The sequence below is a fragment of the Thalassophryne amazonica genome, chromosome 14 (genome assembly GCF_902500255.1).
Source record: "Thalassophryne amazonica chromosome 14, fThaAma1.1, whole genome shotgun sequence".
Lineage (NCBI taxonomy): Eukaryota > Metazoa > Chordata > Actinopteri > Batrachoidiformes > Batrachoididae > Thalassophryne > Thalassophryne amazonica.
This window is the reverse complement of record NC_047116.1, coordinates 26,650,356-26,668,894: the sequence shown is the minus strand read 5'-3', so window position 1 is coordinate 26,668,894 and position 18,539 is coordinate 26,650,356. Positions and strand designations below refer to the sequence as shown.

Below are 18,539 nucleotides of genomic sequence, written 5' to 3'. Positions count from 1 at the left end.
TTATCTTAATTTTTCACCGCTAAAACCCTGAAGAACATATGTCTGAGAGTAATATTTACCTTTTTTATGTTAAACCAACCTGTTATGGTCTTCTGAAACAGTTGATAGATGTATTTTATAACGTAAAAACGGGACAGATGCTAAGGCGTTAGCATGTCTACGGAATTTTCAATGTTAAAGTTAGCATTAAGTTGAGCCATTATCAAGCCTACCTCTCCAGTGCGCAAAGGATTCTGGGATACTCTAAAACCGTCAATAGCACTTTTCCATCTGCATCAGACGATCAAATCGCTTTACAAATAATGCCTCACATTCACCCCGATATGAGGGTGCTGCCATACAAGGTACTCACGACACACTGGGAGCAACTAGTGGATTAAGGACCTTGCCCAAGGGCCCTTAGTGATTTTCCGGTCAGGCTGGGATTTAAACCGAATGTAATTTTGAGTTCTGACTTCTCACTTCCAAGGTACATCGAATGCAGCATTAGAGCACAAACTGGCTTAGTAGGTGTCTCACAGAGGAAGGATAAAGCATGACCTACATCACAGAAGCATAAAATGAGCCATTTCAGACCTAAGTTGTACTTCTAGCTGGGGGAGTTTTTCTTTTTTCTTTTTTATTCATGCATAGACAGAGAACGTTGGGGCTTCACAAACGTGAAACATAACCCCAACCAGTTTGAAATGCAAAAACTACATAAAATCAGATTTTGCACAATATGACACCTTTAAGCAAAACAAAGTTTTGGCTATAATAAAAACTATATACAAGGAGTAGTTTGTGTTATTCTTGTAAATGTATTTACTTAATTTAAATTAATTAAATTAAGTAGACTCAAAACTTAATCAAAACAAAAAAAATTTGCTTTATACTATATTTTAAGTTACAGTGTGGACATACAAAATAGTGGAAAAAAATCCCATAAGGCAAAGAATTAAATCTTACTAATAATGACTGCCAACTCTGTCTGTAGCCGCCTCCCAGTTCAATGCCATCCCCCAGGGATGCTACAAAGATCAAACCCCACCATGTCCTACAGGGTGGCCAGTGAGTATTTAGATCTCAATGCAGATCTCCCTTCCTCCCATGGGAAGAGAGGGATCTTACCCCATACTTTAAGAACAGGACCATTGTTTACTACAGAGCAACGGAAAATGGGTGCAACTGTTGATAGATTACAGCTTAGACCTCTACTGTTATGGACAGAATCTGCACCTGGACAGCACCCAGGTATGGTGCAGTACCTGAAATCTCAGGTTTCTGTTTACAGCAGTTAAATCTTATACTGCAATGAACTGTTTGGCTGTGTGCTACCAAAATTCAGTGGAGTCTTCCATGCCATAATATCTATCTGGGGTGCAAATTTGGTGAGAATCTGTGAAGTAGTTTTGACGTAATCCTTCAGAGCCTATATGAAGTGAAATCCTGAGCCAGAATCTGGATCCGAATTACCTCCAAAATTTAATGGAGTCTTCCATGGCCTAATATCTATCTGTGGTGCAAATTTGGTGAGAATCCGTGACGTAGTTTTGACTTAATCCTTCAGAGCCTATATAAAGTGAAATCCTGAGCCAGAATCTGGATCCAGATCACCTCCAAAATTTAATGGAGTCTTCCATGGCCTAATATGTATCTGTGGTGAAAATCTCATCAAAATCTATGCAGTAGTTTTGACGTAATCCCGCTAACAGTCAGACAGGCAGACAAATAAATAAATAAACACTGATGATTTTATTACGTCCTTGGCGGACATAATAAATTAGTCTAAAGAGCATTAAAAACTAAACAAAATAAACATGTTGTGTGACTACTCATCACCTTTAAAGCTGATTTGTTTTAGGTGAGTGTTACAGGATTTTACAAGGATTTGATCAGGATTTGATCAATTCATTACCCACTCATTACTGGAATGGAATAGTTTTATTCTCATTGCATGTTAAGTGCAACAAAATAGCTGTGCAGCTCCTTAAATGTTATCTTTCATTTGTTGTCTTTGTGGAATCATGCACTGTACTGTAAAACTACAGATAATCAAATAATTTTAACTTGAAAATGCCTGTTATCTTCGTTAAAGCTACAGTGTGTAGGATTTACCGTCACCTAGTGGTGAGGTTGCAAATTGCATAATGTCACTGCCGGTAATGATTTTGTTTCTCTTCATCTTTTCACTTCTCTGGAGACGGGGATTCATGCTTTCTTGCCTTCTCTTGTGAAAAGCTACATGCATGATCCTCTATTTCACAAACATGAGGGTTCTCAAACTTGCTAGCCTTCACAAGCAACCAGTAAATAATGTGCAGGGGAACAACCACTGATTCATCTTCATTTCTCTTCAGTCTTCCACTCATGTACAACATTTTGTGGAACATTTTATTTATTTATTATTGCACATATGAAAAAGGGTATGCTTCACACTTCTGCAGAGTATTCTATGTCATTTCAAACATATTTCACATACAATTCTGTTAATTTGAATGCAGCACTGAGCCTGAAGAGACAACCTCATTGGCCACCAAGACCCTGTGATGATCAACAAGGCTTCATAAATCACATGCAAACCAAAGTGCTACTTTACATGTGCAAAACCTAAACAAGCTCACACTTATCTCACGGTGCCAATATTGCAATTTAGATGATTACAGAGCTTTCTTCAAATCCTGCTCAATCTAACAGTGTAGGTCCATGGACAAAACACTTCATCAATATTGTCTCAATCCATCCAGCTGGGAAATAACCTATGATGGACTGGCGTCCCATCCAGGGGAAGACATGGACTCTCATCCATTTCATGCCACAGAAACCAAGACAAGCACTGGCCAGATAAACTGTAGGGCCTATAAGGACGTACTTACTTTTTAAAATAAAATAATTATTGGAAATCAATATGGTAACAGATACCAATGTGGCCCAAAACAGAAGATTCACTGATCCTCAGCTGTAGCGATTCACCGATTATCGCCTAGTTTCTGCTTAAAACCTACTGTAGAATGACTTAACAGGTTTTACTTTGTCATCTGATGGTTAATAATCACATTATTACTGTTGATCTGTTTGGTGTAGAGAGTCAGACTCAGAAAGTCAGACTCAGCTCTGATCGGTCCCCATATTTAATTATGAAATAATGCTGACTTTATGTGGAAATGATTGTTGTACAATCTTCACAGATCCGCATGTACAGTATGCAAAAGAGGAGTGATTTTTAGGGGGAGCCAATCAGACCGCGACACCGGATATGCAGATGTTTCTACATCTTTACTAACAGACATTCTGCTGACTGAACTGACTGACTCAGTCATTCTCTTAATCCGATGCTTGCCCTGCTAGTGACAGGGAAAGCTTGAAACAAGCAGTCCGCCTAATCTGAAAAAGGAACACTATGACATCATGACTGCCAAAGAGCAATTTTCCAGAGATGTGAGATCATTTTCTGGTTGGAAAAGGAAAAGCAAACCACACAATCATTGAAAGTAACCACAAAACAAAAGCTCAGCTGGACATTAAATGGGTGGAAAACAGTAAAACTGTACAAATGAAGCATCAAATGTCTACAGATTTACAACATTTTGATATCAGGTAGCACAAGGAACAAGACTGAAGGAGTTTGTAAATTACAGACTGTTGACAGACAAGGACCAATGCTGCAGTGATGTAAGATTTTCCCAGTTTGCACCCAGGAGACTTTTATCTTTGTTTCTGGTGTTGCCCCTCAGCCGTGTCGCTTCTTTTTTTGAACCCCTTAATTGGTTGAGCGCAACTGGAAGAATCAATAACGCACATCGAACTGAATGAAGTAAAACGCTGCGTGCCACGCAGATGCAAAGTGGATTCATTAAGTGGATGTGATGGGAAAGGGAAGAGAGTTTTAGGAAAAGCAGTTGCTGGAAATGCTTGGAAAATGGAGTTTGGGGGGGGGGTTGAGCAGGGAGAGGGCACCAGCTGTTGTTCAGATGACTTCACCAACCACAACCGAGACACCAGCCAAAGCACGGCGGAGAGAAGAGCCACATTCACAGAAAAAAAGAAGGAAGGAGGAGACGAGCCAACCCAAATATTTATAAGATTTGTGAGAGGTTTTTCTGGAAATCACAGGCCGGAGCATTTAAAAAGCAAGTGAACGAGACTGACTGACGAGGTTCTTCCACATCAGCGTATCAGGATGATCATATGAGGCTGCGTGAAATCATCCTATTTTCTCTGACGGCTCCCTAAGGCTATAATCACACGAAAATAAAAACAAAAAACAAAAAACAGGCAGAAGCAAACAGTTTGTCAAACGTAAAGAAGGGGCTGCAGTAGAGCGTGCGGCTAAACCCAGATATTTATCTAAACCGAAACATAGATTAGTACTCACAATCTTGACAGAGACATAAATGCACATAACAGCACAAATGGGCTGATTGGATAAAAGTAAACGAAACAGGATCTGCCAAAATACACCAGAGTCCCACTTCCTGAGCATTTTGGCGGGAGCATTTAACTGGATTAATCAATGTTTTCTTGCTAGAGAAGGGAACACAGGAGCAGTTTTCTTGCAAGACTTACCACGGTGATGACCTCTAGATCCTTCACGTACGTCCTTTCTGTGGTCAGCAGCTCTTTGGCGATGAAGTAGGCCCGATCTGTTGGGAACCGCTGCAAAAAATACCACCAGACTGAGTAAAAAGTGATGCATCCAACTGTAGCTCAGTTTTACGAGGTCTCTTAGAAAACTATCCTACCTTTTTATTTTTTAAAAAAACTATATGGATTTGAATGACGTGCGATTACACCAATCATGCTTGAACCCTCGTGCGCATGCGTGAGTTTTTTCACGCGTGTCGGTGACGTCATTTCCCTGTGGGCAGGCCTTGAGTGAGATGTGGTCCAGCCCTCTCGGCTGAATTCCTTTGTTTCACACGCTGCTCGAGACGGCGCGCGTTGCTTTATCAAAATTTTTTCTGGACCTGTGAGGAATATCCGAGTGGACACTATTCGAGAAATTAAGCTGGTTTTCGGTGAAAAGTTTAACGGCTGATGAGAGATTATGGGGTGTTTCTGTTGCTGTAAGGACTTCCCACGGAGCGGGACGTCCTGCAGCGCTTCCAGGCGCCGTCATCGGCCTGTTTCGACCTGAAAACATCCTAATTTAAGTCTTAATTCACCCAGGACGTCGTGAGAGAACAGAGAAGATTCAGAAGAGGGCGCCATGAGGACTTTATGCAGACATTCCACTGTTTAAGAACATTTTTTAATGAAAGACGTGCGCGCAAATTCGTCGACTCATTTCTGTGACGACTCGGCGAATGTGTGTGCGCCGCGACAGGAAAACCACCTCCTTGTTGAAAACCATTTGTAAAATTCAGGCGGCTTTTGATGGCTTTCAACAAGTGAGTAACTGAGAAATTGTTTAACAGCTTGGGCATGTTCCAACTTGCCCGTTAAGGTTTCCAACGGAGGTGTTTTTCCTGTCGCGACCCCCCGCGGTCGGGTCCGGCCCGACGTGCGACTCTGCAAGCACGTTCTTTCATTACAAAATGTCCGTTAACAATGGAATGTCCGAATAAACTCCTCATGCCGACTTCTTCTGAAAGTTCTCTGTTCTCTGACGACTTACTGGGTCAACAGAGCCTGAAATGTGGAAGTTTTCAACTTGAAACGGCGAGACGCTGCCGCCTCGAAGCGCAGATCGCCGTCAGGCGCCGTGGGCCGTCCTTAAAGCGACACTTACAGACCAAAATCTCTCATCAGCCGTTAAAATTTTTACAGAAAACCAGCTGAATTTATCGAATGGTGTCCACTCAGTTGTGCCTTACAGTTTTGAAAAAATTTTGATCAAACCAAGCAGCAGTCTCTGAGCCATTCCTAAACAATGAAAAAAACGACGAGAGGGTGGGCCACTCCTCACTCAAAGACTGCCCACAGGCGAATGACGTAACCGACAGGCGTGAAAAAACTCTTGCATGCCCACGAGGGTTCAAGCATGTCTGATGTAATCACACATGATTCAAATCCATATGGTTTTTGAAAAAAATAATAAGGTCGGATACTTTTCTAATAGACCTCGTACATAAAGTCCAACTCGTCCTCAGCAGCTCATCATTTGCAGCTTATGTGCTTCTCTGAGTTGAGTTAGCAAAGAGTACACAGCTCGAGTCCCAGTGGAGAATTATTTGGGACAAGTAATGTAGGTCCTGTGCTACTTTCACTATGATTTTAGAAACGGCTTCCAGACTGATCTGACAAAGCGTCTTCTTAGTGATTATGATTTTCATTTTAATTAAGCAGAGACCTCTCAATGATCCACAAACCTTTCGTCGAACCTCGTCTTCATCATCGGTGCGAATGCTGCAAGCGTCGTTGAGCAGCGGGCTGGTGAGTGGGGAAGGCTGTCGGCCGTCGGGACTGTGGCTGCACAGATCCAGTGACTTCTGACCATTAACCATGCCGCAAGGGTGTCCTGCAGACGCAGACAGGTGAGGGCTGTTGGGCATCACTCCTGCAAAGGGTCGTACAGCAGCCACAGCGAGGGGAGAAAATTCCAAATTTAGTGACCAGGAAATAGAAAAGGCAACACAAAAAAGGCACCATCAAGCAAGACTATTACCCTTCTGCCTACAACAATTGTTGATAGCTTCAAAAGAGTTGTTGGAGTCCAGCTACGTAATATATAGACCAAAACTGGTAATATGATATGGGCACCAACTATTATTGCACTGAGATGCAGTTATTGCATTAAAAACAATGCTACCAATGGTCTTCAGCTTTGATGTTCTGACACAAAAATTAATAAGGTCCTCAGGGTTGGGATATGTGTCAACGTGGGCAGCAATCAGGTTTGCAACCTGGGTTTGAATCCTGCTCATGTTACCTGTCTGTGTCCTTAGACAAGACACCTAATCTGCACTGTCTCAGTCCACCCATCATCCAGAAAGTATTCACAGCGCTTCACTTTGTCCACATTTTATTAAGATACATAAGTGGTGTCCAAAGTATTCCAGAAAAAGCCAAGAGGGTTCAGGTTTTCCTTCCAGCCACTGACTCCAGCAGGTGATTTCACTGATGAACTCATCCCATCTGCTCAAACTGATGTTCATCAGTGAAATCACCTCCTGGAGTCAGTGGCTGCAAGGAAAACCTGAACCCTCTTGGCCCTTTCTGGAATACTTTGGACACCACTGTGTTACAGCCTTATTCCAAAATAGATGAAATTCATTTTTCCACCACAAATTCTAAATCACAATACCCCATAATGACAATGTGAAAAAGTTATTTTTTAGATTTTTGCAAATTTATTAAAAATAATAATAATTTTAAAAACTAAGAAATCACACATAAGTATTTAAAGCCTTTGCCATGAAGCTTAAAACTGAGCTCACGTGCATCCTGTTTCCACTGATCATCCTTGAGATCTTTCTACAGCTTAAGTGGTGTCCACCTGGGGTAAATTCAGTTGATTGGACATGATTTGGAAAGGCACACATCTGTTTACATATAAGGCCCACAGTTGACAGTGCATGTCAGAGCACAAACCAAGCATGAAGTCAAAGGAATTGTCTGTAGACCTCCGAGACAGAATTGTCTCGAGGCACAAATCTGGGGAAGGGTACAGAAACATTTATGCTGCTTTGAAGGTCCCAATGAGCACAGTCGCCTTTATCATCCGTAAATGGAAGAATCTCAGATCCACCAGGACCCTTCCTAGAGCTGGACGCACGTCTAAACTGAGTGATTGGGGGAGAAGGACCTTAGTCACGGAGGTGACAAAGAACCTGATGGTCACTCTGACAGAGCTCCAGCATTTCTCTGTGGAGAGAGGATAACCTTCCAGAAGAACAACCATCTCTGCTGCAATCCACCAATCAGGCCTGTATGGTAGAGTGGCCAGATGGAAGCCACATGGCAGCCTACCTGGAGTTTGCCAGAAGGCACCCAAAGGACTCTCAGACCATGAGAAACAAAATTCTCTGGTCTGATAAGACAAAGATTGAACTTTTGATGTGAATGCCAGGTGTCATGTTTGGAGGAAACCAGGAACTAGGAGGAGACTAGTCAGGATTGAGGGAAAGATGAATGCAGCAATGTACAGAGACATCCTGGATGAAAACCTGCTCCAGAGCGCTCTTGACCTCAGACTGGGGTGATGGGTCATCTTTCAGCAGGGCAATGACCCTAAGCACACAGCCAAGCTATCAAAGGAGTGGCTTCAGGACAACTCTGTGAATGTTCTTGAGTGGCCCAACCAGAGCCCAGACCTGAATCCGACTGAACATCTCTGGAGAGATCTGAAAATGGCTGTGCACCGACACTCCCCATCCAACCTGATGGAGCTTGAGAGGTGTTGCAAAGAGGAATGGACAAAACTGTCCAAAGATAGGTGCACGAAGCTCGTGGCATCATATTCAAGAAGACCTGAGGCTGTAATTGCTGTCAATGTGCAACAACAAAGTATTGAGTAAAGGGTGCGAATACTGCTGTACATGTGATTTTTTAGTGTTTTATTTTAATAAATTTGAAAGAAAAAAAAAACTTTTTTCATGTCATTATGGGGTGTTGTGAGTAGAATTCTGAAGGGAAAAATTAATTTACCCCATTTTGAAATAGGGCTGTTGTTGTCCTTTCAGCTGCTCCCATTTGTTCTGGGTCACCACAGTGGATACAGCCAGACACGCATTACTATTTGGCACAGCTTTGCACACAGCAGACTGGCTGCCCATTTTAGAATGAGGCTGTGACATAACAAAATGTGGAAAAAGTGCAGCAATGTGAATACTTTCTGGATGCACTGTAACTTGTGTTGGACTGGTGCCACGTGCAGGGGGAGTTGTAGACTCTCATCTGCTCCACACTACGGAATCCACAGATAGGCAAGATCTATTTAGCACTTACATGGGGCTACGGATATGTAACATACGCAGTAACGTAGGTAAGAATCAGGTTGGTAAACCAGAATGGATTTTTTTTTTATTTAAAGACACAAGCTTCAATGCTAACTGGCCCCGACCATATCCTGAAAATTTAAAATTGCTTGTTCAACCCCAGTTCTGGCTAAGATGTGAAAATGCGACGGATGTGTGGGCATACGGTGAAAATACAGACACACTTATTGACAGACAACAAACACATCAATAAACTGAGAAGTGGGGACAAACCAGTTCCAAATTCGTTTGTTTGTTCCAAAGTTCCAAATTTGTTTTAAGCTTTGTCCTCAAAGCTCTGGGTCAATTTGGAATAAAGTTGAATTAGTTTATGTGAAGGTGAACTCAAATTTGTCCTCCCCCTTTAATAAAAAGGAGATATATTGCTCAACGTTTTGAGATATGGTGGACAAACTAACAACTAAAAACAAATTGAATTATAAAAAAGTAGTCTCATACCAGATCTGGGCAAAAATGTTACTGAGTTCAGGTCACAAATGATTCAATCAGCCTATGTAGCAAACTTTACACACTGGGGAACTCGATGTGGCGCAACAAACAATAAAATGTATTTGCAAACATTAGGGCGTAAGTCTGCTTTAGACAGGAAAACATTAATGAGGTCTCTAAGGGGGATCGCCTGCAGCGGTGAAAATCAGCCATGACTCACTCTGCAGCCCAGACTGCTCTGATACGCTGCACTTTGTGCTACGTCGAGCTGAGACTCAAACTGCAAGATGATCAAGGGTCATAACACAGCTCACATCATCCAAAATGAAGACATCTGCTGAGCTTACTTACGATGTTACAGCTGCGTGCGCCCCGCTCTTCTGTCCTCCTGGTGCGTCGGCACAAACAGAACATTGCACTGGCACATCTAGAGGACGCACTAACTCAACAAAGCAGCACAACTACGCAACAGGAAACTCTAAATACTACACAGCAAAGGAGGGCAACCAATGGAGAAAAAAAAATGCACAAGACTCCTACAACTGTACGTGACACACACAGACCTACAAACTACAGGCAGCGTGAAGAGTTAAAGTCTATGACCTACGAAGTTACACTGAGACAGCGGTCTGAAAAAGAAGATTCATAAATCTCACTTCAAAAACATCATCTTTATTGACTCTCGTATTGCACTACTCTATACAGAGCAAAGAGAACACAAATCTCAAGAAAAGCCATGTGAAAATGTCAACAGAGCCCAGCGAGCGTGCACAGGGACACTGTGCGTGAATGGATGAAGCTCCGCCCACACCCTGTGATATTTATTGACTTAGCCGCTCCCACATGAAACCTCTCTGGCATGACAGGGTGAGCTAATTCAAGACTGGGCAAAAGATAGTTGAGTGCCAAGTGACCTCGGACAATGTCTCAGCAGTGTCCAAACATCTGATCAATGATCCTTGCCAAGTGGTGCGTGCGACCGCAACAGAGCATCAGTGGACGCTTTTTGTTAAAGACATCAGATCTGAATGTGCTGCATTAGTTTCGTGTTTATTTCTCTTGTAATATGTCCGGAAATGTTTTGGAAAAGAGCAACTTTGTCTTTGTATTTGACCTTCGGCTTTTGATGTTGTCAATTGTTGTGTTGTATTCTGTATTGTAAACTTCTTTGGTGGGTCACCCCTCTGAGTCTTGTCTGCTTGAGGTTTCTTCCTCATTATCAACAGAGGGAGTTTTTTCCTTACCACTGTCATCTGTGTGCTTACTCTAAGGGTTGGTAAGGTTAGACCTTACTTGTGTGAAGCACCTTGAGGCAGCTTTGTTGTGATTTGGCGCTATATAAACTAAATAAATTGAAATTGATTTCTGTATGTTAATTATTTCTAAACATGTATGCTTTGTTTAAAGGGGACTCATGACAGAATTTCAGCAAGGTGACACACAGTAAGTCATCAGATATCTTAAAAACAGATTTGAGTTTGACGTTTGAAGCCAAAAAGTACCCCACTGATACTGGGATGTTGCATCCTTTAAAAAAAAAAAAAAAAAAAAAAAAGGAGTGACAGGATCAGGGGTCCATGTACAAAGCACTGGTGGGCAAACACTCAATCATCTTAATACGTTTATTTAATCCCCCTTTTGACAAATACGTGTTAGATATCATTACATAATAGTCACTCAATTCAGCAACGGAGTTGGCACCATAGCCACATCCATATGACAGTGGGGGCCAGTACCCTACTGATACTGGGATGTTGTATCCTTTTAAAAAAAATGAACCGCTTTTTTTAATGTCACATTTGCACCACTCTGCATTTAATCATTAGTGATTGATCTCTGCTCCCCTCCACAGCATGTCTTTTTCCTGGTTCTCTCCCTCAGCCCCAACCAGTCCCAGCAGAAGACTGCCCCTCCCTGAGCCTGGTTCTGCTGGAGGTTTCTTCCTGTTAAAAGGGAGTGTTTCCTTCCCACTGTTGCCAAGTGCTTGCTCACAGGGGGTCGTTTTGACCATTGGGGTTTTTCCGTAATTATTGTATGGCCTTGCCTTACAATATAAGGCGCCTTGGGGAAACTGTTTATTGTGATTTGGCGCTATATAAATAAAACTGATTAGAAATTGACATTTTTGGGTTTAATAAATTACTTGTTTGAGTGCCTGTAGCTTCAAACAGAAAGGAACTGAGAAAAGGCGGAGCCTCTTTCCCACTGATCATGTGGGTGTGTCACAAAGTATAAATCAGCTCAAAATACAGGCAGAAGTCCAGATAGAGACATCTGTAAGGGCCCCTTCACACACAGTACGAATAAGTGCAAATCAGGGCAAATCACTGCAGAATAACTCGTATGAGTGAACCACGAAAACATCAAGCCAACAGGCAGGCATGAACGAACCCGCTGCGACAGTTTTGTGCACACGACGGTGTCAAGCATGAGCGGACACACCCTCCTGTCCGTTCAGTGCCCAGACTAACATGTCACTCTCTGTGTTGTGTGGTCATTCATTTTCCTTATTTGTTATGTAATTGCGTATGCAGGTATTACCGTAGGAGCACACGCTGTCTTTCGGCCACTGGTACGCGTAAATAGTTGTAGCAACAGGTGTACGAGGCGTTGGAGGCAGCTACAATTTTGTCCGTACTGCATACGATTCCTGCTTCATGTGTAATTCGACCACATTCGTACTATATATGAAGGGGCCCTAACATATGTCACAGAAGTCTAAAGCAAACCATTTTGTGACTAAATTTGAACAATAGCTGAGTAGTTTCTATATGTTGTTTCACGAGACTTCTGGATTTGGAGATTATTTGAAACTCCATTCAAAGGTAAATTATATATATATATATTGGCATAATATGATGTCTGACTTGGAGATTGAGTGTTGGTCAGTGTGACAGTGGAGTTACTTGAATTTGCACATTGGAACATAGCTGGCAAAGATGTTTTTGCAGTTCTTCAAAATGCAAAGTTTGACTGAAGGGGGAAGGAAAAGCAAGAAAAAATGAGATGACCAAAATCACACCACGAGTCCACATGTGCCACAAAGTACACCGACTGCAGCTTTCTGAATCTATCCTTTTTTGAATTATGCATGGACAGTGGTTTGTTTTGACACTTTTGCTATGATTCAGACCTAACTGCACTAGCACAGACGGTTTGTATGAAAAATAAAAGCACAAACACTGAACATTACTGTCTGCAAGTCCCTATTTGAATTGATCATATCATACATTCTGCATGTCGCAACATAAAATAAAACCGAAAATATCAGTGAAAAGGAATGAAACGCAAACATGCACGAATGCAGTGTGCGCCCACAGTGGAATCCTGTGGAGTCTTGGATTAGTACAGCATGCATCAAAAACACCCTCAAGGACAACAGCAGTTAGAAACGTGCACAAACCTCTTCTTCATACCTGGAACATTCAGCTGAACCAGCGTTGTTAAATTAACCCACTGGAGAAAAAAAAAATCTATTTAAAATGGGAACTGAAAGTAAACTAGATAGAAATTGCACAGATTTCCATAAATAAAATGAAAATCATATGTAAAGTGCTTTAATATTTCGCACACTGCTAGTTACCGAAGCAGCCAAATGCATGGTGGCCTCAACTAAAAATGTGTGGCTTTATATCTGAACCCTTCAAATGAAGATTTTGGCTTTGTGCAGGATGCTGCTACTCCACATCTGCTGAGAGGTTTGTGCACCAGAGACAACGCCCATTTTTTTAAGCTACACTCACCCAGCTGCCACTGATAAATACAGAATATTCTAAGTCACAGTGATGTTGAAGTCTCCATTGACTGGATGGAACTTTGCCGTTGTATAAGTGATGCTGACACATGAAATAATTTAGAATCCAAACATATCATTAATTTAACAGCCGCGTGAGATTTTGCTGCTGACCCAGGCGTCAGACTACACTGATAAAATGTCAACATTTGTCCGCAGATACGCTGCATGGCATCTGTGCTAACAATGCCTGGGAGTTCTGCAGGAGCTGTCAACATTGACAGATGAGCCAAGAGACTCTGCGCTGTGAGGTGTCACCCTTAAACTTCCTTTCACATGTACACAACCCTAACACACCAGCACGGAAGCACTAAAACCTGCTTCTATTTTCCTGCCTCGTCCTGAGCTTCTGTCACCTACAGCCAAATGTTTGTACCTCCCCTGGTGTAACTAAACAGGTAATCCAGCGCTTTGCATAATGGGCGACAGAAAAGAAAAAGAGACAACGTGTGACACGTTCAGGCAGATCAGTGCTTACACAGGAGGAAAAGAAGCAGAAAGAACAGAAAGGTGACACAAAGACTGTTTGATAAAATATGCAAACAAAAAGAAACATGAAGATGGAAGTGTGAATAAAAATCAAAATCATGCAGAACACAAATGAAAGTGGTATTGTGTTGGGCTGGTTGCAAAGAGTTCAAATTCTGGAAAAGGGCACACTTCATCCATGCCAAAGCTGGTACAAGGCTCGATTTAGTGTTACCAAATGAATGCAAGACATGCTCAAGAAGGGACATGTACAGGGGGAGGGGCATAAGTATTGTGAGCCAATCGGTATCGGCTGCAGCAATCGTTTGATAGCTACAGATCTCTGTGGCAGCAAAAAGTGAGTTCTTGGAAAATGCGTTATTTAAGGATGTTAGTTTAATTCTTTGCAGGTGTCCTTGGGGTAACACACATTGGGACGTATCTTTCACCAGTCACAAAGCAGCGCACTGCGCACCACAAGTATCATTGCTAGTTTCCAACAGACACCACTGTTATTTTCACAACCTGTGCCCACCTTCTTTAAATAGCTTGTGTTCAATTGTGCGCTCATGGGCGTGTTGGTCTTAAAAGGTCTGGTCAGGCACAGTGCGGGTGTACTGCTGTAGTGAGGCAGAAGAAAGCAACTGTGCCATAGAGCACCAAAAAACTGTACTCAGATGTGCCTTACATATGCTGGTTGATGCATATACTCTGTGAGTAGACACAACAAATCTGAAAAATTTAGATTCCTCTCCAGACAGAATGCTATCCTTACAAAAGTCACAAACCACATGCCTCATAAAAAGTATGGCTAAAATAATACAGTTACAAGAAAATATTCATTTACAAGTCAGAAACCCTGCAAAAGTTGAGCAATTCAGCAGTAGAAAATCAAAAAGTGCGTAAAACTCTGAAGTGATATGTTTATTTCTCTATACAGTTTGGACATATACACGCAACAAAAATATAAATGCAACACTTTTGGTTTTGCTCCCATTTTGTATGAGATGAACTCAAAGATCTAAAACTTTTTCCACATACACAATATCACCATTTCCCTCAAATATTGTTCACAAACCAGTCTAAATGTGTGATAGTGAGCACTTCTCCTTTGCTGAGATAATCCATCCCACCTCACAGGTGTGCCATATCAAGATGCTGATTAGACACCATGATTAGTGCACAGGTGTGCCTTAGACTGTCCACAATGAAAGGCCACTCTGAAAGGTGCAGTTTTGTTTTATTGGGGGGGGGATACCAGTCAGTATCTGGTGTGACCACCATTTGCCTCATGCAGTGCAACACACCTCCTTCGCATAGAGTTGATCAGGTTGTCAATTGTGGCCTGTGGAATGTTGGTCCACTCCTCTTCAACGGCTGTGCGAAGTTGCTGGATATTGGCAGGAACTGGTACACGCTGTCGTATACGCCGGTCCAGAGCATCCCAAACATGCTCAATGGGTGACATGTCCGGTGAGTATGCCGGCCATGCAAGAACTGGGACATTTTCAGCTTCCAAGAATTGTGTACAGATCCTTGCAACATGGGGCCGTGCATTATTCTGCTGCAACATGAGGTGATGTTCTTGGATGTATGGTACAACAATGAGCCTCAGGATCTCGTCACGGTATCTCTGTGGATTCAAAATGCCATCAATAAAATGCACCTGTGTTCTTCGTCCATAACAGACGCCTGCCCATACCATAACCCCACCGCCACCATGGGCCACTCGATCCACAACATTGACATCAGAAAACCGCTCACCCACACGACGCCACACATGCTGTCTGCCATCTGCCCTGAACAGTGTGAACCGGGATTCATCTGTGAAGAGAACACCTCTCCAACGTGCCAAACGCCAGCGAATGTGAGCATTTGCCCACTCAAGTCAGTTACGACGACGAACTGGAGTCAGGTCGAGACCCTGATAAGGACGACGAGCATGCAGATGAGCTTCCCTGAGACGGTTTCTGATAGTTTGTGCAGAAATTCTTAGGTTATGCAAACCGATTGTTTCAGCAGCTGTCCGAGTGACTGGTCTCAGACGATCTTGGAGGTGAACATGCTGGATGTGGAGGTCCTGGGCTGGTGTGGTTACACGTGGTCTGCGGTTGTGAGGCTGGTTGGATGTACTGCCAAATTCTCTGAAACGCCTTTGGAGACGGCTTATGGTAGAGAAATGAACATTCAATACACGAGCAACAGCTCTGGTTGACATTCCTGCTGTCAGCATGCCAATTGCACGCTCCCTCAAATCTTGCAACATCTGTGGCATTGTGCTGTGTGATAAAACTGCACCTTTCAGAGTGGCCTTTTATTGTGGGCAGTCTAAGGCACACCTGTGCTCTAATCATGGTGTCTAATCAGCATCTTGGTATGGCACACCTGTGAGGTGGGATGGATTATCTCAGCAAAGGAGAAGTGCTCACTATCACAGATTTAGACTGGTTTGTGAACAATATTTGAGGGAAATGGTGATATTGTGTATGTGGAAAAAGTTTTAGATCTTTGAGTTCATCTCATACAAAATGGGAGCAAAACCAAAAGTGTTGCGTTTATATTTTTGTTGAGAGTAGTTGGACAGTGGAACAACTGTTGTAATTTTGACTGTGTACACCACGAGAGTGGAGGTGAAATAAAGCAATCAAGATGTGCCCGTAGTGTAGACATTTGGCTTTCAGTAAGGGAGTGCATATGTATGTATGTAATAAATTTGTTAAAGTTTACAAATAACTCAAACCTAAAAATGAATAAATAAATAAACAGCAGATCCAAGTTTATAACTTCAAATCCTTTTTCAAAAAACTGAGGATGTCTACATTGTCTTGTGAGAGTATAATGCTAATAACTTTATTTCTAAAGCACATTCAAGACAAACACCACTCAGAAAAAGTTGGACAACATCATTTTCTTTGCACCCAGAGCTCAGTGGAACTCTTCAGCCCTCAGCTAAGGATGGCACGGTGCAAACTCACTGACCGATTGCAGTAGGAGCAGTGCGCACATTACCTTGTCATTTTCCTGATATTTTATAAGTACTTGTTGACGTGCTTGGCCACAACATGAGTTTGGCTTCACAGGCTGACTCCAAATCATTTGCTAGCAGCGCGAGATGGCAAAGACTATCTAATTTTCTCACGATACGTTCACGTGAAAGCACAGCTACTTTTCGGTGCTCATAATCAATTCACAGTTTTGATTTCACTGACATCTACATTGAGATTTACTCAGTTATTACTTTAAAAACAAGTCACCAGAACAATAAATCTATACTTCACGCTGTTACATAAACTTTGCAATGAATCCGCAGACCACATGGCAGTTGAACCGTGAACACTGGTCCATACGGAACACTATATGATCCGTTACACCGCTATTCACAACCATCATAAACTCTAAACAAAAATATGCTGCAAAGCTGAAACGTCCTTAAAAATATATTACAAAAACAACAAAAAATTAAGGGTTGGGGTGTGGTAGGGGTGTTAGGAGGCATTGGCCAACAAAACACACATTACTGTATTTAATTGATGCATATGCAAAGTTAAAAAAACAAACGTTAGATTTCTTTTGCACTTCTACCTATTTCACTTTCACTGCAATACTATCAGAATACACAATCATGGTAGACATCTGTTTGATTTTCGCATCACTGTTGAGCACCACGGTGATATGACTGTGCACAAACTCAGTTTGTCCCTAAATACTCTGACATTTTCATTTTGTTGTGGTTCAAGTTATGTCAAGACATTGTACTGGTCCAACAGTTATGGAGTGGAGTGGTCACATTGTGTTGAAGGACACACATAAAGAACATAGAAGTAAATGCAAAGTATGAGCACAGTTGCTCAATGTACACACGGAATGGTGAAACAAAAGTAGGTTGCAGGGATACAGTGCAATAGTTGCTGCACAGTTAATAGTGTCGATGCTGCATATATCATGCCTTGCAACTGACATCAAACATGATAAAGATCACTGACAGGATGGTGGCAACATCCCTACAGAAAGATATAAGGCAACGGAGAAACTAGTCTGAGCATTCATAGAGAAAACTGTTATTGCCTCAAACTAGTCCATCAAAACTCAAAAATTAGAAAATGTGCTCCTGAAATTCTCATTTGACTTTCCTCAAGTGTCAAACTATCTTTGGCTAATTTTCTGCTGTCGCCAGCTACAGAATGCTAAATTGTAAAAAGGCATAAAAGTACTTCTGTGGTGAAATGTTTCAACATTCAAAGACTAGGGAGCCTGAATGATACAGCTTCATCATGTAACAAAGAAAAAGGTTTTGTTTTTCATGTCTGCTGTCAATGAAGGAAGGGCTGAAACTGCTCAAACTGGGCTTGAAGCTTGACTTAGATAAAGCTATGCTTGAAAGAAATACTGTGGCAGTCTGAGTAGATTCTTGACTTTCGTTCCAATTTTGAAGCCCATCTGGACTAGAATACTGTGAAGTCACGACACGCTAACAGCTGAATATCTGCCCCCCCCTCATCATCACTGAAGGCATGGCATGCATCCTCGTCCTCATCCAGCTGCAGGCTGCCAAAGGAGTATTTGCTCCGAGGTATTGCTGAAGCGCAGGCAGCCTCCACAGAATTATCAAACAAGAGGGGCCTGCTAGAATTCTCCCTATTTTTCTCCACATCAGACTCACTGGACTCTGATCTACTGGTATTGGAGCCATCATTCATTTGAACTGCCCCCAACTGTGTGACACCAGCCTGCCTTGTGGATTTATGCCCTCGGCTTGATCTGGACCTGCCAGGTGCCGAGAGGCCATTAGCCTTCATGTGGCGCTCAAGAGCAGCCATGCGCTCAATATGAGACAGGACTGGAGGCGATTCGTGCACTGGTGATGATGTTCCTTGGAGTGGGCTGTTGGCGCCTGTGTCAGAGTGGTTAATCATGGCATGCAGCTTTTGGAA

At 42.3% G+C, this 18,539-nt stretch overlaps 1 protein-coding gene across 1 annotated transcript in view; it reads right to left on the bottom strand.

Annotated features, from left to right (window-relative positions):
• LOC117524367 (FERM, ARHGEF and pleckstrin domain-containing protein 1) overlaps nt 1-18,539 on the bottom strand; it is a 142,820-nt gene that overhangs the window by 22,771 nt on the left and 101,510 nt on the right. The window contains exons 14-15 of the mRNA XM_034186127.1: nt 6,291-6,478; nt 4,546-4,635 (exon numbers count right to left, since the gene is read on the bottom strand). Coding sequence (XP_034042018.1) covers nt 4,546-4,635; nt 6,291-6,478 — 278 coding nt within the window. The remainder of the gene's footprint in view (nt 1-4,545; nt 4,636-6,290; nt 6,479-18,539) is intronic.